Here is a 26,403-nt window from a genome sequence, read left to right as displayed (position 1 = left end):
AAAAAATATATATATATTATATATATATATATATATATATATATATATATATATATATATATATATATATATATATATATATATATGAGCAAACACACCAACAATCAGCCTTTTTTACCCACTTTCATCTGTGAAATTAAAAAAATTCAGAGTCGTCCAATATAAACTCCAAAAATTGATCTATTTAAAACTACAAAAAATTATTGGGTTTCTATCTAAAATCTATATAATATTATTAATTGGAGAATTATTTTACTTTTTAATTATTTTTAAGCCTCTGTTCAGTTTTGTTCTCCAAACTTTCTTCTGTCCTTACTTTGTAACTATATTTTATCAATAAAATAAATAAATAAATTTATATATAAAAAATATATACATATATAAATATATAAATATATATATATATATATATATATATATATATATATATATATATATATATATATATATATATATATATATAACCATTAATGATGCTACTAATAAAAAAGCAATTAAAATAGTTGTGTGTGCTTTTATTTATATGTATTATTGTACACGCCTGACCACTGTGCTTTTCTATTTGTTTTACTCTGTTCTTTCAGCATCATTAAAGTAAAATGAAAAATATGACATGGAACAATAAGATAAGGGAATGAAAATTACACGTCATCTCTTAATAAAACATTCATATTTATTAAAGTGATGTATGGGATATTTTACTCCGCTCTGTTGAGTTTTAAAAAGTTAAAGCATTACACCTCAGCTGTGCATTATTCTCTGATAATCCGCTGTCAGCCGCAGGTGATGACTGCTCTCCTCTTCTCCTGCACCGCTGCTGAGATGTAGTATTAGTCAGGTGTGTGTCCTCCACATCTCCTCCTTCTGTTGTGATATCTGACTGTTGTAGCTGAGATATAACTAGATATGGAGCTGTAATGCGCTCTAAACCTGCCGGAACTACTTTAGCTGTGCCTTTATCTGACAATAACCAAACACCTGAGAGTGACCAGCAGCCAATCAGAACCAAGAGTTTTAGCATTACACAGTGTACATAATTAAAAAGAGAATGTTATCAATGCAGCACCTCTGATCTTTCATATTAATGATTTATATATTCATACTGTAAACAAGAATCATCAACAAGAGCTTCATCACGAGCAGCACTGTAATATTATTATTTTTATTAAAGCATTAAAATATTTCTACACATATAACCATACAAATGATCTCTCTTCAGGTTTATATAATGAATAATCTGCCTCAACATTTGATTAAAAGCTTTAAATCTGATTTGGTCCTCTTTAATTTTGCTGCCTTGATGAGGAAATATTATAATACATGTACACATTATACATTTACAGTGTAAAATCTCTGATTGATGGTCATTTACATCGCGACTGACGATTTAATAAGAGCCGCCGGAGCATCTCGCATCAGGATAAATAATGCTAATCAATCACAGTATCAGATATGACAATCATTCACTGGCATTAAATCTGACAGTCATCTGTTCACTAATGATCAGACTGGATGAGGCGTCTGATCACATGACTCCAGATTCGTCTGATTCTCGCTGATTATCGGCCAGTAGTTTGGGTTCTCCTCGTACCACTGAACTGAAAACACACACACACACACACACACACACACACACACACACACACACACACACACACACACACACACACACACACACACACACACACACACACACACACACACACACACACACACACACACACACACACACACACACACACACACACACACACACACACACACACACACACACACACACACACACACACACACACACACACACACACACACACACACACACACACACACACACACACACAATCATCATCATCATCATCATCATCATAATTATCGTTGATCACTGATCATCTAAGAGTAGCAGGCAATAATACCTGCAGAAGTGTCATTATCTTTGCTGTCTTCTATTAATTAAATTGATTTTTAAGTATTTAAGTGTATTCATCCATTAACTTTCATTCAGCTTAGTCCCTTTATTTATCAGGGGTCTCCACAGCGGAATGAACCGCCAACTATTCCAGCATATATTTTACACAGCGGATGCCTTTCCAGCTGCAACCCAGTACTGGGAATCACCCATACACACTCATACACTACGGCCAATTTAGTTGATCAGTTCCCCTAAAGCTCACAACAAAGGTGGAGAGGTATTGCGCATCATATTTAACGCACCGGTTACTGGGAATTTTATGTAATTTTGCTCACATGAATTCATTCATGCATGCATTTTCTTTTCAGCGTAGTCCTTTTATTAATCAGGGGTCTCCACAGCGGAATGAACCACCAACTATTCCAGTATATGTTTTACACAGCGGATGCCCTTCCAGCTGCAACCCATCACTGGTAAACACCCATATACACTCACACACACACACACACACACACACACACACACACACACACACACTACGGCCAGTGTAGTTGATCAGTTCTCCTATAGTGCATGTGTTTGGACTGTGGGGGAAACGGGAGCACCCGGAGGAAACCCACACCAACACGGGGAGAACATGCAAACTCCACACAGATACACTAACTGACCGAGACTCAGCCAAGACTGGCCGAGACTCGAACCAGAGACCTTCTTACTGTTTAGCCACAGTGCTACTGTGTCACCCTACTATTTATGTATGTTCCTATTGTGCGTTGACACTCTTGCTGGTGTAACAGAGAGATTCCCTTCAGTGGGACAAATAAAGGGATATCTACTCTATGATGTTCACTAGTGAGTGCCCTACCGGTGCGTCTGATTCCCTCTGTCCAGGCCACTTTGGGTCTCCAGCCGAGTCTGTGCAGCTTCGCAGAGTTCATGGGGTATCGCAGCTCTGTCACAGGACTGAAGATCACACACACATGCACACACATACACACACACACACGCATGCACACACACGCACGCATACGCACGCGCGCGCGCACACGCACACACACACACACACACACACACACACACACACCAGATCATCATGAAGAATCTGACAGAATAATGAATGTGAAACAGCACAGAGTCACCACACACCGATCTTCCACAAACTCCAGCCAGTCGTCCAGAGATTCAGCAGAGACGCTCTTCACTGTCTGTGCACAGAAAACACTCTGTAAGAGTCAGAACTACACAAAACACCAGGCTGCGTCTTTAAAAACAACCATTTACAAGACAAATGTACAGCTGAAGTCAGAATTATTCGCCCCCTTTCAATTTTATTGTCTTTGTTAAATATTTCCTAAATGATGTTGAACAGATTCAGGAAATGTTCACAGTGTGTCTGATAATATCTGTTCTTCTGGAGAAAGTCTGATTTGTTTTATTTCAGCTAGAATAAAAGCAGTTTTTAATGTTTTAAACACAATTTTAAGGTCAATATTAGCCCCTTTAAGCTATATTAGTTTTTGATAGTCTCCAGAACAAACCATCATTATACCCTAACCTGCCTAGTTACCCTAATTACCCTAGTGAAGCCTTTAAATGTCACTGTAAGCTGAACACTAGTGTCTTGAAGAATATCTAGTCTAATATTATTTACTGTCATCATGGAGAAGAGGAAACACATCAGTTATTAGAGATGAGTTATTAACACTGTTATGATTAGAGATGTGTTGGAGAAATCTGCTCTCCAGTAAACAGAAATTGTGGAAAAATAAACAGGGGGGTGAATAATTCTGACTTCAGATGTATATTGCTTCTGACTATTGCTGTCTGGCTCTAGCTCTGATTAAACTCTTTATTTCTTCTGCAGCACTTTTACCGTGCACACTGTGCCAAAGTAGCTTAACATTAATAAATATACATGGAATTAAAATGTGGATATTTAAAAAGCATGTGCATTCTGAAGCCTTTAAAGCTCAATTCAAGTTAGTTAGTAAAGCTCCTTTGACAAGAATTATTATTTCAAAGCAGCTTTACAAAGAGATGCACATTACTGCATCAGCAACATTAAAGTTACAAATCGAACAGAAGTTATGATGCACAGACACAGTTAACCTGCATTTTACAGCAAATTGTCTGCGTGTACGTGTTTAATGAAGTATAATAAAATATGCTTCAGAATATATAATATAGGTGGCGCGGTGGGTAGAAGGTTGCTGGTTTGAGTCTCGGCTGGGTCAGTTGGTGTTTCTGTGTGGAGTTTGCATGTTCTCCCCGTGTTTGCGTGGGTTTCCTCAACAGTCCAAACACATGCGCTATAGGGGAATTGTGTAAGCTAAATTGTCCATGAGTGTGCGAGTGTGAATGGGTTTCCCAGTGATGGGTTGCAGCTGGAAGGGCATCTGCTGCATAAATCAAATGCTGGACAAGTTGGCGGTTCATTCCGCTGTGGTGACCCCAGATTAATAAAGAGACTAAACCGAAAATGAATGAATATATAATAATAAGCTTGACATGTTTGTTTCTATAACTGCTGTTTTCATTAATAGCGCTTCAATTTAGCATCTGGTTTACATACACGATGAACAGCAGCTACGCTAATTATTCTATTTATTCTCTATTTCCACCTGGGGATGCTCATCCCGAGGCCCCTAGAGACTATGCAGCATTACTGAAGCGATCCAAGACCCGTGAAGAGATGATCCCAAGGCATCCATAATCCTGGACCAGGCCGTATCCAGAGCAGCTGCTGTGGTCTTTACAGAGGAAAGGAATGCGTGAGACTGATCCCTGAAACACCACCGTGACAGACGAGTCCCTGCATTGATTGTTTGGGCCAGCCTGACCCCCCACCGGTGCCCTTCTCACACCTGCCTCTTCTCCACAGCTTCTCCAGCAGCGAGACTGCAGCTCCACACTGGACGTTTGGCCGGAAGAATAGTGGTTGTTCCTAACAGAGCCTGCTTCCTCTTGAGGGGTTTTCCCCTTCACTTTGGTCAATATGTTGATGTTTTTCCCCCATCGCCGCTGTCGCCACTGGATGCTTGGATCGGGATTTGTGGAGCTGCTCTTTGATGGATTTGCTCTTCAGTGTTTGGACTTTCAGCAGTGAAGATTAAACCACACCGAACTGAGCTGAACTTCTGAAATCTGGACTTTATTAGAACTACATTAAACTGCTTTGACACGTCCTACATTGGGGGAAGTGCTGTAGAAATAAACATCAACTCTATTGAATTGTAGTGTGTTTGAAACTGAAGTTTGTAAGAATAAAGCACTGAATAAACATCGGCGAGGGATCTCTGCAGCGTCTCCTGCATGTGTGTGTAGTGGCCCTGACCTGCTCTCACCATTTGGACCAGTTCTCTGGCCAGCTGAATGATGGGAATCTCAAAGCCGGTCCCGATGTTGTAGATTTCTCCCAGAATGCCCTTCTCCATCACCGTCAGGAAGGCGTCGGTGACGTCAGAGACATACAGGAAGTGTCTGGACTGCAGGCCGGAGCCCTGGATAGTGCTGAACACACACAAGCAGATGAAACACACGGATTAGTAAACGACTGTAGACACACACACACACACACACACACACACCAGCAGATGAAAAACAGACAAACAAAACAGACAAAATGAGCAAGCGACACACAAACGCAGACTCTCGGCTGAAATACAGACCAACACACAGCAGCAGAGCCTCAGCAGGGCTGGTCAGTCGGAGTAAACTCACCACTTCTGCTGCTGCTGCAGGAGCGAGAGGAATCTGGGAATGACCTGAGGAACACAATGGCAGTGTTAAACACTGAGCAGAGTGCTGTCGATCATATTAAACTGACCCTCCTGTACCTTCTCATGATGCTGCCGCGGCCCGTACACATTACTGCTCCTCGTGATCACGGCTGGAAACTGCAGAAAGCACAACATCAGCACACATTCAGCCATTGCATACGCTGTATATATGGAGTGTGGAGTGACGCCGACACCTTGTGTTTGAGCCAGTAGCTGGTGACGATGCTCTCGGCTGCAGCTTTGGATCTGGAGTAGGGGTTTGTGGGTCTTTTAGGACTCAGCTCATCAAACGGCTGCAGTGAGAGAGCAGCGCATCAGAACAGCAGCAGTGAACAGGTAAACAGGGGAACAGGAAGTTTATTCACCTGGTCTACGCTGTCACCGTACACCTCATCAGTGCTGATGTAGATGAAGCGCTGCACACTGGCCTCCAGCGCCGCCCGCACCAGCACCGCAGTGCCGTCCACATTCACACGCATGAAGCGCGACGGACACACAAACGAGTTCTCTGCAGCACACACACACACACACATGCACACTGACTTATTAACACACAGATTAAAGTATACACTCAACATCTGAAGACTAACAGCAGCTCCAAACTCGCTGATCCTAAACATAATGAGCTTCAGGCCCAAAACACAAACTCTGCTAAACCAGCTGTTTTCAGCAATCTGCCTTCAGGAGAAAACATTTAGAACATATTTCATTGTTATTTACTTAAATTGCATTTACTTGTAAATTGCATTTACGCAAACATTTGTTCTGCTAACTAAAATATGGCCATGTTTACATATTTAAAAAAATTACTAGCATTATATGATAATAATAAATAATACTATTATTTATTTATTTATTCATTTATTTATTTAAATTTTGCTTAAAACATTAAAAACTAAGAAGATGCTTATAACAAGCACTCGTTCCCTTTGTGAACATTATACAATCTTTATTTAAATATGCAACATCAGATCTACATAACCTGGATGAATAAATCTGACAGACTCCTCCCCCTCCCAACCAGCCAATCATGGGGTGTATACTTAATAAGCATGTAATAATGGCTGACTATACAACAGTAGAAAGGCTTGTGTTAATTCATCTTTTTACAAATTGACAAATGTACATCAAAACATTAATTAAACAGACCAGAAATGTTTTCCTAACTTCACACATGAAACATTCTATGATAGTTATAGTAAAATACTCTAGTGCTTTTCAACTATACTATTGTAAAGTTGCTATTACAGTTGTAGCAATTCTACAGTTGCTATGGTAACACAATCACTACTGTAAGCAATCTGTTGAGGTGATTCTACAGTTGCTATGGTAACACAACATGTATAGTAATAGATATGTAGTGGTGATTCTAAAGTTGCTATGGTAACAACAACAATAGAAATTGATTTGTAGTGGTGATTCTACAGTTGCTATGGTAACACAACAACAATAGTAATCGATATGTAGTTGTGATTCTAAAGTTGCTATGGTAACAACAACAATGGTAAAGGATATGTTGTGGTGATTCTACAGTTGCTATGGTAACACAACAACAATAGTAATGGTTATGTTGGTGTGATTCTACAGTTGCCATGGTAACACAACAACAATGGTAATTGATATGTTGTTGTAATTTTACAGTTGCTATGGTAACACAACAACAATAGTAATTGATACGTAGTGGTGATTTTACAGTTGCTATGGTAACACAACTAACTATAGTAATAAATATGTTGTGATGATTCTACAGTTGCTATGGTAACACAACCACTACAGTAAGTGATCTGTTGTGGTGATTCTACTGTTGCTATGGTAACACAACAACTATAGATCCAGTTACTATGACCATTTATGTGAAGCTGCTTTGACACAATCTACATTGTAAAAGCGCTGTACAAATAAAGCTGAATTGAATATAGTAATGAATATGTTGTGGTGATTCTACAGTTGCTATGGTAACAACAACTATAGCAATGGATATGTCGTGGTGATTTTCCAGTTGCTATGGTAACACAACAACAATAGTAATGGATATGTTGGTGTGATTCTACAGTTGCCATGGTAACACAACAACAATGGTAAAGGATATGTTGTTGTGATATTAACGTTGCTTTGGTAACACAACAACAATAGTAATGGATATGTTGTTGTGATTGTACAGTTGCTATGGTAACACAATAAGTACAGTAATATAAACAAATGACCCAATACAGTAGTTTTCTACAGCTATAGGGTATATTATACTGCAATACACCACCGTTTACTGTAGTAAACACTAATGTTTACCATAGTATTTATTACAGTTTATATGTATGCTGGAGCATTCATAAACAAAGAGCTCTACATGCTATAATAGAAATACAGTACACTACACTTCACTATATTGTTTACTATAGTATGTGTTCATGTGTTTGTGTTCATTACTCAGGTCATTTAGAGAATATCCGGCAGGTTTTCCTCACCTACATGAGTTTCAGCAGCGCAGTGGAAGACCACATCGATGTGTTCAGTGGAAAACAGATGCTTGATGAACAGAGGATCACACACATCGCCCTGGCAGAAACACACACTTCACTACTACAGCTCAATGAACCACAGGACTGACCAGGTTCATTAGTTGGTCAGTTGTGTGTGTGTGTGTGTACTGACCGGAATGAAGCTGTAAGAGCTGCTGGCCTGGACTGAACGCAGGTTCTTCAGGTTGGAGCAATACTGAAGCTGAGAGAGAACACACAGCAGAGCGTCACACACACACACAAACACACACACACACACAATTGTTCACACTCTTGCATACACACAGACATGCGAGTGTGTGTGCGCAAGTGTCAGTTTAAGAACACACTTTCACACACATATACACTCTCTCTCACACACACACCTACCTACAATATCTCTAATGCTCGCTCGCTCACTCTCTCTCTCTCACACACACTCACACACAACTCTTTAAGAACACACTCACATTATCAACGTTGATGATCCTCCAGTGAGGAAACCGCCCAGCCAGAGCGCAGATCAGATGAGACCCACTGAGAACACACACACACACACACACACACACACACACACACACACACACACACACACACACACACACACATACACATACACACTTATATTTTTTAATTTATACCGAATTCATAACTATTAACCAAGGTTTCAATTAAATTACTACATATTTACATGTGAGTGTGGATTAAGTATGTATGTGTGTGAGTGGAGGGCATGTGTGTGTGTGAGTGTGTTTGTATGTATGTATGTATTTGTAATGAGTATACAGGCGTGTGTGTGTGTGTGTGTGTGTGTGTGTGTGTGTGTGTGTGTGTCATCCATATAATATTGATTATTGATCATCGATTATGGCTCTCACATGAATCCAGCTCCTCCAGTGACGAGCACAGTCCGCCGGTCACTGCAGCTCATGCTTTAATCAGGACATCAGTGTCTTCATCTGTGAACAGACAGATCATAGTCCATATTAATAATCAATCATAAATCAATGAATAAAGAGCTCAGGAGAGTCGAACACAGCATTGAATCAACTCACACACACCGCTGAGCGCTTCGGGAAGGCGTTCTTCACTGTGTCCGTGTGTTTCCTCAGGTCTGCGGGTCATTTATTCCTCATTTATCAGCTGTTGAGTGACTTTTAGACACATCGCGCAGCTTCATAAACACGCTCATCACGACAATCTGACGACGATTTGCGGCAGCGCTGACACGTATGAGTTGAGCTGCCAGCGGCTGAATCCCCGCCCCCGCTGCGCGTTCATTGGCTGCATTACTGCTCTAGACTGAACAGCGCGCTCTGATTGGCTGTCGCAGACGTCGATCATCTAGAGGGCGGAAAGTTACGGTATTCGCTCATTGATTGCAGTGAATGAACAGAATCAGAGCTGCTGCTGATATTGAATGATGTTCGTGTACTCAGTGTTTCTCAGTGTTCTGGTGTTCTCTTCACGTCCTGCAGCAGGTAAAACCGTCTCTGGAGTGTTCAGCAGCGACGCGGCGAGAGGAAATAATGGTCAATACATCACAAGATTCCTGTATCACGGTGAGTGTCTGATATTAATATCGGTCATCATGTGCATGAGTGTGTGTTTTACATGATTCTGTGTGTGTGTGTTTTATCTGGGCTTTCTGTGTACATGCATGCATGATAAATGATGAATGAGAAGTGACAGATTGCAGGAATAGAGCTGTGATGATCATGCAGGAGGAGTCTGCATCATTTACAGTGATATGATTGGACTGATATTGATGATGGTGGTAAATGATGATGATTATGGTGTGATGATGGTGATGAAATGAGATGATGACAATGATAGTGATGATGGTGATGGTAATGATGTCTACATTGTGGTGGTGGTGGTGATGATGAAATGAGGTGATGATGGTGGTGAATGATGCTGATAAGGATGGTGATGATGATGAAGACAATGATAGTGATGATGGTAATGGTAATGATTGTAGTGGTGATAATTGTAATGATGGTGGTGGTGATGATGATGTAATGATGCAGATGATGTGGTAATGACGATGAGTGATGATGATGGTGATGACAAAGATAATGATTATTGTGGTGGTGATGATAGTGATGAAGATGATGGTGGTGGTGATGATGTGATTGTGGTGATAATGATGGTGGTGATAATTGTGAAGATGGCAATAGTGATTGTGGTGATAAAGATGATGGTGCTGGTGGTGATGATGGTAATGATGCAGATGATTGTGGTGATGATGTTGACAATGATAGTGATGATGGTGATGGTAATGATTTTGGTGATGGTGGTGATGACGATAATAGTGATGATGGTGGTGGTAAGGATGATGATGGTAATGATGCAGATGATTGTGGTAATGACAATGAGTGATGATGATGGTGATGACAAAGATAATGATTATTGTGGTGGTGATGATAGTGATGAAGATGATGGTGGTGGTGATGATGTGATTGTGGTGATAATGATGGTGGTGATAATTGTGAAGATGGCAATAGTGATTGTGGTGATAAAGATGATGGTGCTGGTGGTGATGATGGTAATGATGCAGATGATTGTGGTGATGATGTTGACAATGATAGTGATGATGGTGATGGTAATGATTTTGGTGATGGTGGTGATGACGATAATAGTGATGATGGTGGTGGTAAGGATGATGATGGTAATGATGCAGATGATTGTGGTAATGACAATGAGTGATGATGATGACAATGATAGTGATGATGGTGATGGTAATAATTATGGTAGTGATGATTGTGATGATGATGATGATGGTGGTGATGATGATGGTAATGACGATGAGTGATGATGATGGTGATGGTAATAATTATGGTAGTGATGATGATGATGGTGGTGGTGATGGTAATGATGCAGGTGATTGTGGTGATGACGATGAGTGATGATGATGGTGATGGTAATAATTATGGTAGTGATGATGATGATGGTGGTGGTGGTGGTGATGGTAATGATGCAGGTGATTGTGGTGATGACGATGAGTGGTGATGATGATGATGATGACAAAGATAATGATTATTGTGGTGGTGAAGATGATGGTGATTGATCATAGTGATGAAGATGATGGTGATGTAGATGATGGTGGTGGTGATGATGATGATGGTATTGATGCAGATGATTGTGGTGATGACGATGAGTGATGATGACAATGATAGTGATGATGGTGATAGTAATGATTGTGGTGATAATGATGGTGGTGATAATTGTGAAGATGGCGATAGTGATTGTGGTGATAAAGATGATGGTGCTGGTGGTGATGATGGTAATGATGCAGATGATTGTGGTGATGATGTTGACAATGATAGTGATGATGATGATGGTGATGATGGTGATAGTGATTGACTGGTGATGAAGATGATGTTGATGGTAATAATGCAGATGATTGTAGTGATGACGATGATAGTGATGATGGTGGTGGTGGTGGGGATGATGATGGTAATGATGCAGATGATTGTGGTAATGACAATGAGTGATGATGATGACGATGATGGTGATGGTAATAGTTATGGTAGTGATGATTGTGATGATGATGATGGTGGTGATGATGATGATGGTAATGATGCAGATGATGTGGTTATGACGATGAGTGATGATGATGGTGATGGTAATAATTATGGTAGTGATGATGATGATGATGGTGGTGGTGGTGGTGATGGTAATGATGCAGGTGATTGTGGTGATGACGATGAGTGGTGATGATGATGATGACAAAGATAATGATTATTGTGGTGGTGATGATGATGGTGATTGATCATAGTGATGAAGATGATGGTGATGTAGATGATGGTGGTGGTGATGAAGATGATGGTATTGATGCAGATGATTGTGGTGATGACGATGAGTGATGATGACAATGATAGTGATGATGGTGATAGTAATGATTGTGGTGATAATGATGGTGGTGATAATTGTGAAGATGGCGATAGTGATTGTGGTGATAAAGATGATGGTGCTGGTGGTGATGATGGTAATGATGCAGATGATTGTGGTGATGATGTTGACAATGATAGTGATGATGGTGATGGTAATGATTTTGGTGATGATGGCGATAGTGATTGACTGGTGATGAAGATGATGTTGATGGTAATAATGCAGATGATTGTAGTGATGATGAAATGAAGTGATGATGATTATGATGGTGATGATGACAGTGATAGTGATGATGGTGGTGTTAATGATGCAAATAATTGTGGTGATGATGATGATTGACAATGATGATGATGGTGATTGGAATGATACAGATGACAGTGATGGTGATGATGATGATAATGATGACAATGATGGTGATGATGATGATGACGATGGTAACAGTAATGATGATATTGTGATGATGGTGATTTGGCTGGTGATGATTGTGATGGTGTTTTTATTGATGATGATGGTGGTGTTGATGATGATGATGGTAACAGTGATGATGTTATCGTGATGATGGTGATTTGGCTGGTGATGATTGTGATGGTGTTTGTACTGATGATGATGATTATGTTGGCGGTGATAGTGATGTTGATGACAATGATAGAGATGATGATGGTGATGATGATGATGATGATGATGATGGTAACAGTAATGATGATATTGGTGATGAAGGTGATTTTGTTGGTGATGATTGTAATGGTGATTGTATTGATGATGATGATGATGATGGTGATGCAGATGATTGTAGTGATGATGATGATGATGATGGTAACAGTAATGATGATATTGGTGATGATGGTGATTTTGTTGGTGATGATTGTGATGGTGTGTGTACTGATGATGGTGATGATGTCGATGATTGTGTTGGTGGTGATGATGGTAATGATGATGCTGGTCTCCGGCAGGTGAGAATGGCCTGATGGCGTGTCGTGTGGATGATGCACTGATGATGGTGATGATTGTGAAGAAGATGACAGTAATGATGATTGTGGTGGTGGTGGTGATGATGATGATGATGATGATGATGATGCTGGTCTCCGGCAGGTGAGAATGGCCTGATGGCGTGTCGTGTGGATGATGCACTGATGGCCCTGCAGAAGGAGGCCAAACTGCTGCTGTTTCAGGGCTCGCAGGCATTCGACAACCTGAGCTGTTTGGAGAGACTCACTTCAGCTCACATCTCCAGTAAGATTCATTCAGCCATCCATCACTTCATCCCTGTGCTTTGCCTTTTTGACCCTTGAAACTAGAGCTCACATGTTCAGACAAGCCATGCAGACATGTTACTGTGAAGTATCTCCTCTTCAGTCAGTCTGAGCCGAGTGGAGCAGAACCAGACGATGCCGCATGAGTCCAGGCCGCAGACGTGGCATGTGATGTACGCAGACCGATACACCTGTCAGGACATGCAGATCAGCAACACACTCGCAGATATTCCCTTCCAGATCACCATGATGAACCCTGACAGCGCAGGAAACCCACTGGATCACTTCAGTGCTGAGGAGGCGGGTGAGAATTTGCGCACACACACACACAAACACTCTCCCTCTCACACACACAATTTTTCACGCACATACACATACGTAGATACACTTACACACTCTCTCAAACACAAATACACACACATGCAAACACTCTCTCTCTCACACATAGACACACACACAGACAGACACACACACACAAACACACACATATACTCTCTCACAAATACAAACACACTCTCTCTCACACATAGACACACACACAGACACACACACACACACAAACTCTCTCACAAATACAAACACACTCTCTCTCACAGACAATCACCACACACATAAGTTCAATGCGATGAGCAGCTCAGTATATCGGGGTGTGTGTGTGTGTGTGTGTGTGTGTGTGTGTGTGTGTGTGTGTGTGTGTGTGTGTGCAGGTCTCCACAGCTTCTTCTTCCTGCTGATGGTGTCGTATTTCGTGGCGTCCTGTATCTATGCACAGCCGCTGTGGCAGACGCTGAGTAAAGGCGGCCCGATGAACAGCGTGCTGAAGGTTCTGTCTGCTGCGCTGCTGCTGCAGGGATCATCAGTGCTGCTCAACTACATACACATGGCCCGGTCAGACACACACACACACTCGCACACACACACATCACAGTCTCCATGACGACACTGCGCTGACCAGTGTGTGTGCTTTACTCCGCAGATACGCCAGAGACGGTGTGGGGACGCCACTGACCAAGAGCCTTGCTGAACGTGAGTCTGGACCACATCATCACACCATCAGCCACAGGAAAAACAGACTATAGTGAAGTGTAGTAGTGTTTAACCACACTACATGATGTACAGTACCTACAACTGTTCCAGAAGGCTCCAGCATACTGTAGAGTAAACTGTACAGATCAACTGTAATATACTGTAGGTTTTACTGTGGTGTATTGTAGTACAATATACTCTATAGTTGAAGAAAACTACAGTGTTCCATCATTTGATTTTAATACTGTAGTTTTTGTGTTACCATAGCAACCGTAGAATTACCACAACAGATCAAATACTGACGACTGTAGTTGTTGTTACCATAGCAACTGTTGAATCACCACAACAGATCAAATACTGATGACTGTAGTTGTGTCACCGTAGCAACTGTAGAATCACCTCAACAGATCAATTACTGACGACTGTAGTTGTGTCACCGTAGCAACTGTAGAATCACCACAACAGATCAATTACTGACGACTGTAGTTGTGTCACCGTAGCAACTGTAGAATCACAACAGATCAATTACTGAGGACTGTAGTTGTGTCACCATAGCAACTGTAGAATCACCACAACAGATCAATTACTGACGACTGTAGGTGTGTCACCGTAGCAACTGTAAAATCACCACAACAGATCAATTACTGACGACTGTAGTTGTGTCACCGTAGCAACTGTAGAATCACCGCAACAGATCAATTACTGACGACTGTAGTTGTGTCACCGTAGCAACTGTAGAATCACCGCAACAGATCAATTACTGACGACTGTAGTTGTGTCACCGTAGCAACTGTAGAATCACCGCAACAGATCAATTACTGACGACTGTAGTTGTGTCACCGTAGCAACTGTAGAATCACCGCAACAGATCAATTACTGACGACTGTAGTTGTGTCACCGTAGCAACTGTAGAATCACCGCAACAGATCAATTACTGATGACTGTAGTTGTGTCACCGTAGCAACTGTAGAATCACCGCAACAGATCAATTACTGACGACTGTAGTTGTGTCACCGTAGCAACTGTAGAATCACCGCAACAGATCAATTACTGACGACTGTAGTTGTGTCACCGTAGCAACTGTAGAATCACCGCAACAGATCAATTACTGACGACTGTAGTTGTGTCACCGTAGCAACTGTAGAATCACCGCAACAGATCAATTACTGATGACTGTAGTTGTGTCACCGTAGCAACTGTAGAATCACCGCAACAGATCAAATACTGACGACTGTAGTTGTGTCACCGTAGCAACTATAGAATCACCACAACAGATCAATTACTGATGACTGTAGTTGTGTCACCGTAGCAACTATAGAATCACCACAACAGATCAATTACTGACGACTGTAGTTGTGTCACCGTAGCAACTGTAGAATCACCGCAACAGATCAATTACTGACGACTGTAGTTGTTGTGTTACCATAGCAACTGTATAATCACCACAACAGGTGAACTCAAGTGTTGTACTATAGTATGGTTAAAATGCTACAGTATTCACTTTAAATTTCTATAGTATTTTTCCTGTCGGCAAATGTCAGCCTTAAAGGGACAGTTCATGTATTAAACGGTGTATGTGTGCTGTATGTATGTCTGTGTGGTGTGCTGTATGTGTGTGTGTGTCAGTGTGTGACACGTGTGCGCAGGTGCAGATGCTCTACATGTTGTTGAGTCTGTGTGTGGGCTGGTCTGTGGGTCGCAGCAGACGGTCTCCCAGTAAACCTCTGCAGTGGGACTCGTCTCCCACATCCACTGCGCTCGCTCTCACCGCTGCCATCACTCAGGTCAGCACACACACACACCTACTCTACACTCCAGCACACACAGCGTAATGTAAAAACATTATTTGTGTGCTGTTTTGAGCTCACACTCCACTAGAGGCAGCAGTGATTTATTTTACAGCTTGTAAAAAGCGGCAGATTAGGTCTCCTTTAATCCTGAGGAGTTTATAAAGGGTGCCTTCACACAAAATGAAAACGAAAAGTATCCAGTGGTTTACTCACCCTCAAGGCATCTTAGGTGTGTGTGTGTTTCCTCTGTCATGCCAATCAAACGGTTTGTTGTCTTGGTAATGTCAAGTTTCAAGACAAAGACAGAAACAGGTTGTGATGTATTAGTTGTCATAAACAATGTCAGCTTTGCATTTAAAATGTCCTAACTGAGCAGAATGACACTCAATAACAGCATGCATGAGATCTCATTCACAATTATGTGCTGTGTCATCATTATAAAGGCTTCATGACAGTCTTACGAACACCACTTCAAGTCAAGTGTCACCAAAAAGAGCCAAAGTCACTTCATTCATTTTCCTTCAGCTGAGTCCCTTTATTCATCAGAGGTTGCCACGGCGGAATGAACCGCCAACTATTCCAGCATAGGTTTTACGCAGCGGATGTCCTTCCAGCTGCAACCCATTACAGGGAAACACCCATACACACTCATTTACACACACACACTCATACACTAGGGCCAGTGTAGTTGATCAGTTCCCCTATAGCGCATGTGTTTGGACTGTGGGGGAAACCGGAGCACCCGGAGGAAACCCACACCAACACGAGGAGAACATGCAAACTCCACACAGAAACACACACTGACCCAGCCGAGACTCAAACCAGAGACCTTCTTACTGTAAGGCGATTGTGCTACACACTGCACCACCGTGCCACCCAAGTAATGTTATAACTTGCTAAATATGTTGTTTTTTGAATGAGATAATGTTATGAAGCGCTGCTGTGAGTGTGTGTTGTGTCTGCAGGGGGCGCTGCTGGTCTGGCAGCAGCTGGAGGACGTGGAGCAGCACAGTTTCTCACACACTCGGCTCAGTGTGTGCAGCTGGATGCTGACGCTGCTGCGGGTGCTGCTCGCTCTGTTTCTGGCCTTGCTGCTCTATCAGAACATCTCAGCGGAGCGGAGCGCGCTCAAACGAGACTTCTACATCAGCTTCACCAAGGTAAAGCCATGACAGCAGAGATTCCTGCATTCCTGACTGCTGCTGGTCGGGAAGAGGGACAGTGTGTCTGTTCACTGTTGATCATCAGCTGCAGTGTCAGTTTCAGGCTTTGATATGGAGTATGGTGTGTGTTTGTGTGTGTGAGATCCTTGCGCAGTTATCTTGATATGTCTGAGAAACTCAAAGTCACCCCCTCAGCTGTCAGAACACAGTAAACACAGTGTATTTCTGCACACACACACACTATAATCTGCTGTTTTACTCCACTGAACTCCATATAACACACTGAACCTCTTCAGCACAGGCCCATCTGAAGGGTTAATGCAGCACGCTGATCATCAACAGTAGACATGCAGCTTTACAATCTAGAAATGTGAATATAATGGAAGTCAATGGGGCAATATATGTGAGTGTGTGTCTGATGTATGTGTGTGTGTGTGTTTCAGGGCTGTTTGCTGTGGTTTCTGTGTCACCCGGTGCTGCTTCTGTTCTCTACACTCCTCAATGAGCATCAGAAGGAGAAGGTGACAGTGATTTACTCTTCATTTCAGTTTTCAAGTCCAGCTCTGACTGTTACTGTAATACTGTGTGTGTGTGTGTGTGTGTGTGTGTGTGTGTGTGTGTGTTTGCGGCAGGTGCTGACCGTGGGTGTGATCTTGTGTCGCAGTATCTCAGTGGTGGTTCTGTATCGACTCTTTCTGTCCCGCAGTCTGTACTGGGAGGTTTCGTCGCTGTCGTCTGTAACGCTGCCGCTCACCATGAGCCGCCGGAGCCCGTACTGAGACACCATCAACACACACACACACTCAGATCAGCGCTACACACACACACACTCAGGTCATTACAGACATTTGCATTTTAAATGTGTTTTTATTCTGTTACTGTTTAAAATATGTATTTTTGTTCAGCCAACTATCATTCAACATGAAACGCTCAGAGGTGCATCTTAATAAATAAATCAATAAAAACAGACTATTATAGATTTGAGCATTTTAGATTATGTTATTCCGATACTATTACTAAAGATATACTTTAATTCAGTTCATATGTTATTTAATATGAAAGGCTTGGAGGTGCATCTTAAAAACAATAATACATGAATAGTGAATGAAAGCAGCGTATTCTAGATTTGGAAGTGCTCACTGAGGCATCGCTAAGCGGTTGTTAGGGTGTTCTAACTGCAACCCTTGGCTCATTCTGAAAATGTACCCCTGTATACATTTCAGGAGAGCACCAAATACATCCCAGGAGGTGCGTCTTTTTGCAGTTTTGTTTTAGTGAATCCACCAGAGGGCGCTGTGTGTGCTTTTTCAGATCTCAAATTTCTCTCATGAGTGCCATTCACACCTGCTGTTCTCACGTAAATCCACCAGAGGCCGCTACTGGCTGACTGACTGACCGACTGACCCACCCTCCTCCTTCCCTAAACCCAACCGACAGTGTCTCGAAAAGCAATCCAGAAAAAGAAAATCCCTGTGCTGGTTTTTACCTCATTTTCAATTTTTACTACATTTTTACCCTGTTATTTACTTTTTTGTTTTATTCTTTGGCTTTTGTTTTTGTCATGCTTTCTGGAACCGTTCTTCACCAGACTCAAACTCCTCAACTGACTCTCAAGTCTGCCCATGTATGTGTCGAGCCACTGAGCAACCTGGTAACAGCATATATATCTATATCGTGAAAAGGAACAGCATCATACTGCCCTATAGCGTTCATACGTTTCTCTGGCTACATAATTTGTGATCTTCAGAAATGTACACAGGGTTACACTTTCAGAATGATCCCGTGTTGTCTAAGTGGTTGTTGGGCATGTGCTAAGGTGTTGTAAGGCGGTTGCTTGTGTGTTCTTAGTGGTTGAGTGGTTGCTAGCCTTTGCAGGTCAGATTTATCACCACAGAGTGCTTATTAATCCTGAAAATCATTATTTATTTTTGCTAATTGTTGTTTTAGGGTGCTTTCACACTTGATTCATTTGCCTGGACTGTACCCCCTTGACATTATCACTGTGTTAGCCTTGGCTCAGTCCCGCTCACACACACACACACGCACACACACACACACACACACACACACACACACATGAACGACCGCTATGAAAACTAAAGTTTGTTGTGCGGTTGGCGGTTCCCTTCCGTTATTTGGTACGATTGCATTCACACCAGTCCAGAAGTAAACCGGACCAGAGTTTGCGCAAACCGTACCCCAGACCACCTCTATCAGGCGGACTCAGGTACGGTTCACGGGTACACACATTCACGTTCAGAAGACATGTTCCCACTAGCTAAACGTACTGTACTCTGACTTCAAACAAACCCGGGTGTGGAGGAGATATGCTAGTGTGAAAGCTCCTTTATCAGATTTTTTATTTCTGTTCTGTTAGCTTCATGTAGATTTTTATCGTGATTTTTTTTCTTTATTTCAGTTTTTTCAGTGACTGTTTCAGTACTGTGCGTTCACACCGAAGGCAGCGAGAGCATCAAAGTAGCCGGAAGTCATTTATTTTCAATGGGAGTTGGCTGCGATAAGCAGCGCGGCACGTTTTCACTGGTATGGGCGTCGAGGAGAGTTAAAATCTTTATGGTAATGAGCCATGATGCAGTTCGGCGGCAAACAGTCGGAACGTAGAAGTCCACCACTTGAGGAGTCCAGAGAACACAGACCTGCGAACTTTGGTTCTGATCACAGTTGTTCTCGAGGGTTTGATCTTAAGGGTTTGATTATTGCGGTCGGCGGATTTTCAATTATTTACGATGCTTTCTTACAGGGACATATATTAAAAAGTTACTGGTGTGTATTAATAGTGTATATATTTAAAAACAAATCTGGAATAACTATAACCACAGTACAAAACAGTACTGCTGCTTCAGAGTAGTTCAGACATATGGACACATATTGGAGGAGTGGAGCAAACATACACGACACGCAACAACCAGATCTTCCATTGATAAATCAATTTAATTAAAAAGTGCAAGATTTTTATGCTCAAAGCATGTTTTAATGCTGGAATGTAAGGGATTTGCTGCAACGGCTCCTTTAAATACGAGGTCAATGTAGCCGATTTTGATGCTCTCTCCACCGAAGCAGTGAAGGCAGACAGCGATGTCGTCAGGGTGGCCGGAGCGAACTTTGATGCTCTCACCACATTCAGTGTGAACGCAGTTAGTTGTGAATTTTATTGTGAATATTTTCATTTTATTTCAGTTAATCAAAATGTTTTGTGATCAACAGTTTTAGTCTTTATTTTAGTTTATTTACAGCAGGAGAGACGCTGATTTCATTCATTCAATCAAAGACGAAAACAACAGATAGAACTCAGCAGATCTAACTTCATTTATCTGATCATCTTTCTCGTAATTCTCCAGTTCACGCATAAACTGACACCTTTCAAATATGGGCGGAGCTACCTTCAACCATTGAAACAGTTGGCTGATTCGCCTCTGCAGTGAAATCAAATCATTTCATTGGTTAAATTTCACTGCAGTGTATTTAAATATATTCAAATGAAATGCAAATAATATTTTTGTATTATTTCTATATAAATAAGACCGATCATTTTTATCTCTATGGAAGATTTATTGTTAAAATACAATGTATTTATCTCGTTTAGACCTGGGTTACATCCTCGAGCAATAAGAGAATGTGAAATATGAATATGAATGCATTTATTGGTGATTTATTTAACTTCTGCTGTTCTCCTCAAGTGCCTGAGATGACAATCAATCACTGATGCGGAGATGGGTTATTATTGATCCTGTTTACTGGATCTGCAACTAGAGCATGTGTGCTGAAGTCCAGACTGTACTGTATTTATGATTATGTTATTAAACGTCATGCACACCCTCTGTCTATGTGTCAGTGGCCTGATTACTTTAATCTGCATCCGGCTGATCATTTAGCATCTCCAGCAGACAGCTATTATTTAAAAAAAAACAAAAAACTACTTATTCACAATTCTATCATGTTTGTATGTATATTTAGGGATATTTTTGAACTTAAAGACTCCCACTAGCTCGTCTCAGCTTCAATTATCAGCCTGTTATTATAAAATTGTCAGCATATTATTATTATTATTAATATTATTAATAATAAAATAAATTATCAGCTTATTATTATTACATTATCAGATTATTATTATTATTATTCAATTATCTGCTTATTTTTATAATTATTAATATAATTATTAATAATAATAATAATATTAATATTAAATTATCAGCTTATTATTATTACGTTATCAGATTATTATTATTATTATTATTCAATTATCAGCTTATTATTATTACGTTATCAGATTATTATTATTATTATTCAATTATCAGCTTATTTTTATAATTATTAATATAATAAATATTATTAATATTATTATTATTAATATTCAATTATCAGCTTATTATTACGTTATCAGATTATTATTATTATTCAATTACCGACTTATTTTTATTATTATTCAATTATCAGCTTATTAATCAATTATCAGTGTATTAATATTATTATTATTATTATTATTATTATTATTAATATTCAATTATCAGCTTATTATTATTACGTTATCAGATTTTTATTATTATTCAATTATCAGCTTATTATTCAGTTATCAGCGTATTATTATTATTATTCAATTATCAGCCTATTAATAATCAATTATCAGCATATTATTATTATTATTAATAAATGATCAGCGTATTATTATTCAATTATCAGCTTATTATTATTTTATTATTAGCCTATTATTATTATTATTAGTCAGCTTATTTGTTATTATTCAATTATCAAATTTTTATTATTATTCAATTATCAGCTTATTATTATTTATCAGATTTTTCATTATTTAATTATCTACTTATTATTATTATTTTATTTTTATTCTATTATCAGCTTATTATTCAATAAAATAAGCTTAATTTTCATATTTTTGTGCGTTTACTCTACTAATGTTTATATGAAACATCAATGTTTTGTGTTATTTGTAGTTTCGGTGATGAAAAAGCACATTTAGAGCTCTTTTTTAAGGATCTAAGCACAAAGTCTAAAGCGTATGGTGCATGTTTACTAAGAGCGTGTCCAAATCCACTTTTGCTTTAATATAAAAGGGGAAATACTCTGTGCACCAGGCGTGAGCAATCAAGTGTTGAGCAGATTCTGTTAATGTTCAGCAGAAAAACAAAAGCGAGAAGACGGTACTACAGAATGAGAATTTTCCATTAAAGTTAATGTCCAAACACGTCAGTATAGTAGTTCACATTGTTGTCGCAGATGAAATATAACATGGAAAATGCGGTTTAAATATTTTCTAGTGGGTTAGATATTAATTCATAGTCATTCAAGCAACTTTACCGAAGCCTCTTTATTTGGTTGGTCTCTCTGCGTCAGCCACGTTTGTAGTTTGTTTACACTTTTAACATGAGCTTGTAGTTCTAATGGAATTCACATCTAACACACCATGTACTGTGTTCAATATCAGCGGTTAGAGTATGAACGCTTCTACAATACATTTCTAACAGAAATAGTACAGTCATTTCCACTAAATAGAATAATAATAGCATTCGGGAAGCTTTGGTGTACTCTTTTCAACATACTACAGTTTGGGACACACTCATTCTATTTTCAGTACTATTTAGGAGGGATAGTCTGTGAATTGGGACGCAGCATCTGTTATTGTCAACTCTGTTATGGTTAGAAAAGTTAATCATTTAAACAACAATTACTAGCAGAATTAAATGTTCACTATCAGTTTGCACTAATAATATATGCAGTTTACTGTAAATTATACATTTGTCCTATATTAATCCAGTTTAAGGAAACAGAATGGAAAATAGCTCAAATGTTCCCGCAATTCTACAATAACTGATATGCTAATAAGATCACTGCGGAGAGGGCGAGGATAACATTATGACACAATGATGATTGTGAAGCGGTTCATCATCTGTGTGTCACAACAAACTGTAAGCAATCATCAGATATTTATTTCACAACGTCCTGCTGAATTCTGCACCATTCATTCATTCATTCATTCATTCATTCATTCATTCCAATGAGTTAAGTATCAGTGAATTTCATAAAAACAAACTGTTCATTGATTTATGATTCATCAATATACATTTGTACAGAACCCTTCACAATAAGGTTCAATTTTGGTTCAATGTTTTAACTATACTATTAAACATGAACTAATAAAAACAAATATTTCATGATTCATCTTAATTTTAATTTATAAACATCCTAACACATCTTCACTTGCATCAGTTAATGTTATTTAATGCACTAGTTGTTGAATGTAACCAATATGAGTAAATCTTTCACAAACATACTGCTGCTTATGAAATAACTAGTGGGTTGTTAAGTGTTTACACCAGTAAATTATTAAATATTATTATAATTAATATATTCTTTCTTAATTGTTTATTTAAATCAATGATATATCTATACCTTTTACTTTATTAATCAGTCCATTCATCAGCAAATACAGCTACACAAATATAAATAAATGGCAAATAATAATATTAATAATAATAATAATAAGAAGAAGAAGAAGAATACAGGTTTTTAATGGTGCTTAATAAATGTTACTGTACTGTAAAACTCAATATAACCATCACAAAAAATGCAACATAATGAATAGTTAGTAAGGTAGTAGTTGGGTTTTGGTTTTGTGTAGGTTCATTAATATAAACTAAGATCACAGCTGCTAATATACAGTTAATATCTTATTAATAGACAGGTAATAAGCCAGTAGTTAAAGGGTCAGTTCACCCAAAAACTCAAAATCTGTCATCATTTACTCAGCCTTTACTCTTTACAAACATTAATGAGCTTCTTTCTTATGTTGAACACAAAAGAAGATGTTCTGAAGAATGCTGGAACCATTAACTGCCATAGCTGAATAAACAAATACTATGGAAGTCAGTGGTTACAGGTTTTCAGCATTCTTCAAAATATCTTCTTTTGTGTTCAACATCTCTGCAGAAAAAAACTCTGAAGATTGCAAACTATTGGGGGAGAGAATAGCCACTTTCACTTTTGTGTGAACTAACCCTTAATAGTGTGATTTGTGACTTAAACTAAAGTGTCCCCTACTCTGCCGCTCGTCCCCTGCAGTGGGCATTGTTAGGGTGTGTAATAATCAAAAAGACCCACACGATCTTCAGTCTGAAATCTGCTGATAACATCATCAACATTCACACGCTGACTGATGATGAAGAAGATGATGACATGAGACATGTTTCAAAACCAGTGGACACACCCATACGCACGCACACACACACACACACACACACACACACACACACACACACACACACACACACACAAACACGCAAGGGCTCTTATAAAGCACTTCTCACACACTCTCACACACCAACAGATCAAGTGAGGAGAAATCATGTGCAGCAGCAGCAGCTCCAACACACCAGACCAGGGTGAGTCCAGTCTACACTAGACTACTGCACAGGAGACTAGTTACACTGAGGAGACTAGTTAAACTGAGGAGACTAGTTAACTGTAGATTAGTTAAACTGTAGAGAAGACTTGTTAAACTGAGGAAGGGACTAGGAGACTAGTTAACTGTACAGGAGACTAGTTCAACTGTAGAGGAGAGTAGTTAAACTGACAAGTTAATCTGCAGAGGAAACTAGTTAAACTGTAAAAGAGACTAGTTACACATGTGCAGGAGAGACTAGTTTACTGTACAGAAGACTAGTTAGACTGCACATGAGATTAGTTAAACTGAGAACACTAGTTAAACTGTAGATGAGACTAGTTAATCTGTAAATGAGATTAGGTAACTGCAGATGACTCTAGTTAATCTGTAGAGTAAACTAGTTAAACCACAGAGGAGACAAGTAAATCTGTAAAAGAGACAAGTTAAATGTAGAGAAGACTAGTTATATTGTAGGGAAGTCTAATTAAACTCCAGAGAAGACTGGTTAACTGCAAAGGACACTAGTTAAACTGTAGATTAGATAAACTGTACAGGAGACTAGTTAAACTGTAGAGAACACTAGTTAAACTCTAGAGGAGACTGGGTAACTGTAGAGGAGACTAGTTAACAGTAGATGAGATTAGTTAAACTGTAGAGAAGACTAGTTACATTGTAGAGAAGACTGGTTAAACTCCAGAGAAGACTGGTTAACTGTAAAGGAGACTAGTTAAACTGTATATTAGTAAAACTGTACAGGAGACTAGTTAAACTGCAGAGAAGACTGGTTACATTTTAGAGAAGACTAGTTAAACTCCAGAGAGGACTGGGTAACTGTAAAGGACACTAGTTAAACTGTAGATTAGTTAAACTGTACAGGAGACTAGTTAAACTGTAGAGAAGACTAGTTACATTGAAGATAAGAATAGATAAACTCTAGAGGAGAATGGTTAACTGCAGAGGAGACCAGTTAGCTGTAAAGGAAACTAGTTAACTGTAGATGAGACTAGTTAAACAGCACAGGAGGCTAGTTAAGTGTCGATGAGAATAAGACGAGTTAAACTACAGCCGACAGAACTCTTTTTTTAGCTCTCTGGGTTTCTGTTAAGCTTGTTCTCGATGAGTTTGACTAATATGTTGATAAATTCAGTTTATTTGTGCTTGTGTTAGTACAAGAGAATCATCTGTGAGATTAGTTTCACAGCTGAACAGTTAACTACATCTAGTGTAGATAAAAACAATAGCGTCTGTGGTTCACACCGTCAAGTAAAGTGGTTCACACCGTCAGTGTTCAGGGCTCAGCTCATCATCATCATCATCATTCAGAGGAAAGTGTGAGTGATGTTCAACAGAAGAGCCACACCTGATCTGAAGAGGCGTCAGCGATGAATGAAGAGTTCTGGCATTCTGTCTGTCTGTGTGTGTATGTGTGTGTGTGTGTGTGTGTGTGTGTGTGTGTGTGTGTGTGTGTGTGTGTGTGTGATTGTCACTGAGATATTGCAGCTTTATTATCGTAGATGCTCTGAAATCCTGATAAACCGGTTTGAGTGAATTAAGTATGTGTTTCCTGCAGGTGTGAGAGTGGATCTGGAGTGTGTGAAGAACAACACTGATCATCACACACACGAGATCACACAGGAGCGTCTGATCATCCGCAGGGGACAGGCCTTCAGTCTGAAGATCAGT

General features: G+C 39.7%; 3 protein-coding genes across 11 annotated transcripts in view; 2 read left to right on the top strand and 1 right to left on the bottom strand.

Annotated features, from left to right (window-relative positions):
• Positions 1 to 1,146: 1,146 nt before the first annotated feature.
• On the bottom strand, positions 1,147 to 9,392 carry tgds (TDP-glucose 4,6-dehydratase). 9 transcript variants are annotated; one of them, XR_012407196.1, is made up of 13 exons: positions 9,239 to 9,392; positions 9,062 to 9,142; positions 8,654 to 8,720; positions 8,338 to 8,406; positions 8,155 to 8,241; positions 6,054 to 6,196; positions 5,883 to 5,981; positions 5,746 to 5,805; positions 5,630 to 5,673; positions 5,244 to 5,419; positions 3,056 to 3,114; positions 2,775 to 2,872; positions 1,147 to 1,598 (listed from the first exon to the last, which is right to left on the bottom strand). XR_012407196.1 is itself a non-coding variant. In XM_073952609.1 (13 exons), the coding sequence occupies exons 2-13, from the start codon at positions 9,112 to 9,114 to the stop codon at positions 1,504 to 1,506; spliced, it is 1,044 nt and encodes a 347-aa protein (XP_073808710.1). In that variant the 5' UTR covers positions 9,115 to 9,149; positions 9,239 to 9,392; the 3' UTR covers positions 1,147 to 1,503.
• Positions 9,393 to 9,509: 117 nt separating this feature from the next.
• gpr180 (G protein-coupled receptor 180) lies at positions 9,510 to 21,147 on the top strand. The gene is made up of 10 exons (XM_073954858.1): positions 9,510 to 9,547; positions 9,633 to 9,745; positions 13,167 to 13,307; positions 13,431 to 13,631; positions 14,035 to 14,215; positions 14,304 to 14,353; positions 15,980 to 16,137; positions 17,109 to 17,303; positions 17,750 to 17,827; positions 17,939 to 21,147. The coding sequence occupies exons 3-10, from the start codon at positions 13,181 to 13,183 to the stop codon at positions 18,083 to 18,085; spliced, it is 1,137 nt and encodes a 378-aa protein (XP_073810959.1). The 5' UTR covers positions 9,510 to 9,547; positions 9,633 to 9,745; positions 13,167 to 13,180; the 3' UTR covers positions 18,086 to 21,147.
• Positions 21,148 to 24,562: 3,415 nt separating this feature from the next.
• Positions 24,563 to 26,403, top strand: part of tgm8 (transglutaminase 8) — a 10,235-nt gene continuing 8,394 nt past the window's right edge. The window contains exons 1-2 of the mRNA XM_009302778.5: positions 24,563 to 24,718; positions 26,291 to 26,403. The exon at positions 26,291 to 26,403 is cut by the window's right edge and continues 46 nt beyond it. Of these exons, the coding sequence (XP_009301053.2) occupies positions 24,682 to 24,718; positions 26,291 to 26,403 (150 nt within the window). The 5' untranslated portion in view covers positions 24,563 to 24,681. The remainder of the gene's footprint in view (positions 24,719 to 26,290) is intronic.

The sequence above is a fragment of the Danio rerio genome, chromosome 6, assembly GCF_049306965.1.
Source record: "Danio rerio strain Tuebingen ecotype United States chromosome 6, GRCz12tu, whole genome shotgun sequence".
NCBI lineage: Eukaryota > Metazoa > Chordata > Actinopteri > Cypriniformes > Danionidae > Danio > Danio rerio.
The sequence above is the reverse complement of the archived record's forward strand: the minus strand, read 5'-3'. Positions and strand labels throughout refer to the sequence as shown.

Bases quoted from the DNA above. Each gene is read 5' to 3' on its own strand.
- tgds (XM_073952609.1), bottom strand. From the start codon at position 9,114: ATGAGCTGCAGTGACCGGCGGACTGTGCTCGTCACTGGAGGAGCTGGA. The intron at 5,806-5,882 runs GTGTCGGCGTCA...TGCTTTCTGCAG, and splicing joins GCTACTGGCTCAAACACAAG to TTTCCAGCCGTGATCACGAG. The intron at 3,115-5,253 runs GTGAGAGCAGGT...TTCTGTGCACAG, and splicing joins CCAGAGAACTGGTCCAAATG to ACAGTGAAGAGCGTCTCTGC.
- gpr180 (XM_073954858.1), top strand. From the start codon at position 13,181: ATGGCGTGTCGTGTGGATGATGCACTGATGGCCCTGCAGAAGGAGGCC. The intron at 16,138-17,108 runs GTCAGCACACAC...TTGTGTCTGCAG, and splicing joins TCACCGCTGCCATCACTCAG to GGGGCGCTGCTGGTCTGGCA. The intron at 17,304-17,749 runs GTAAAGCCATGA...TGTGTGTTTCAG, and splicing joins TCTACATCAGCTTCACCAAG to GGCTGTTTGCTGTGGTTTCT.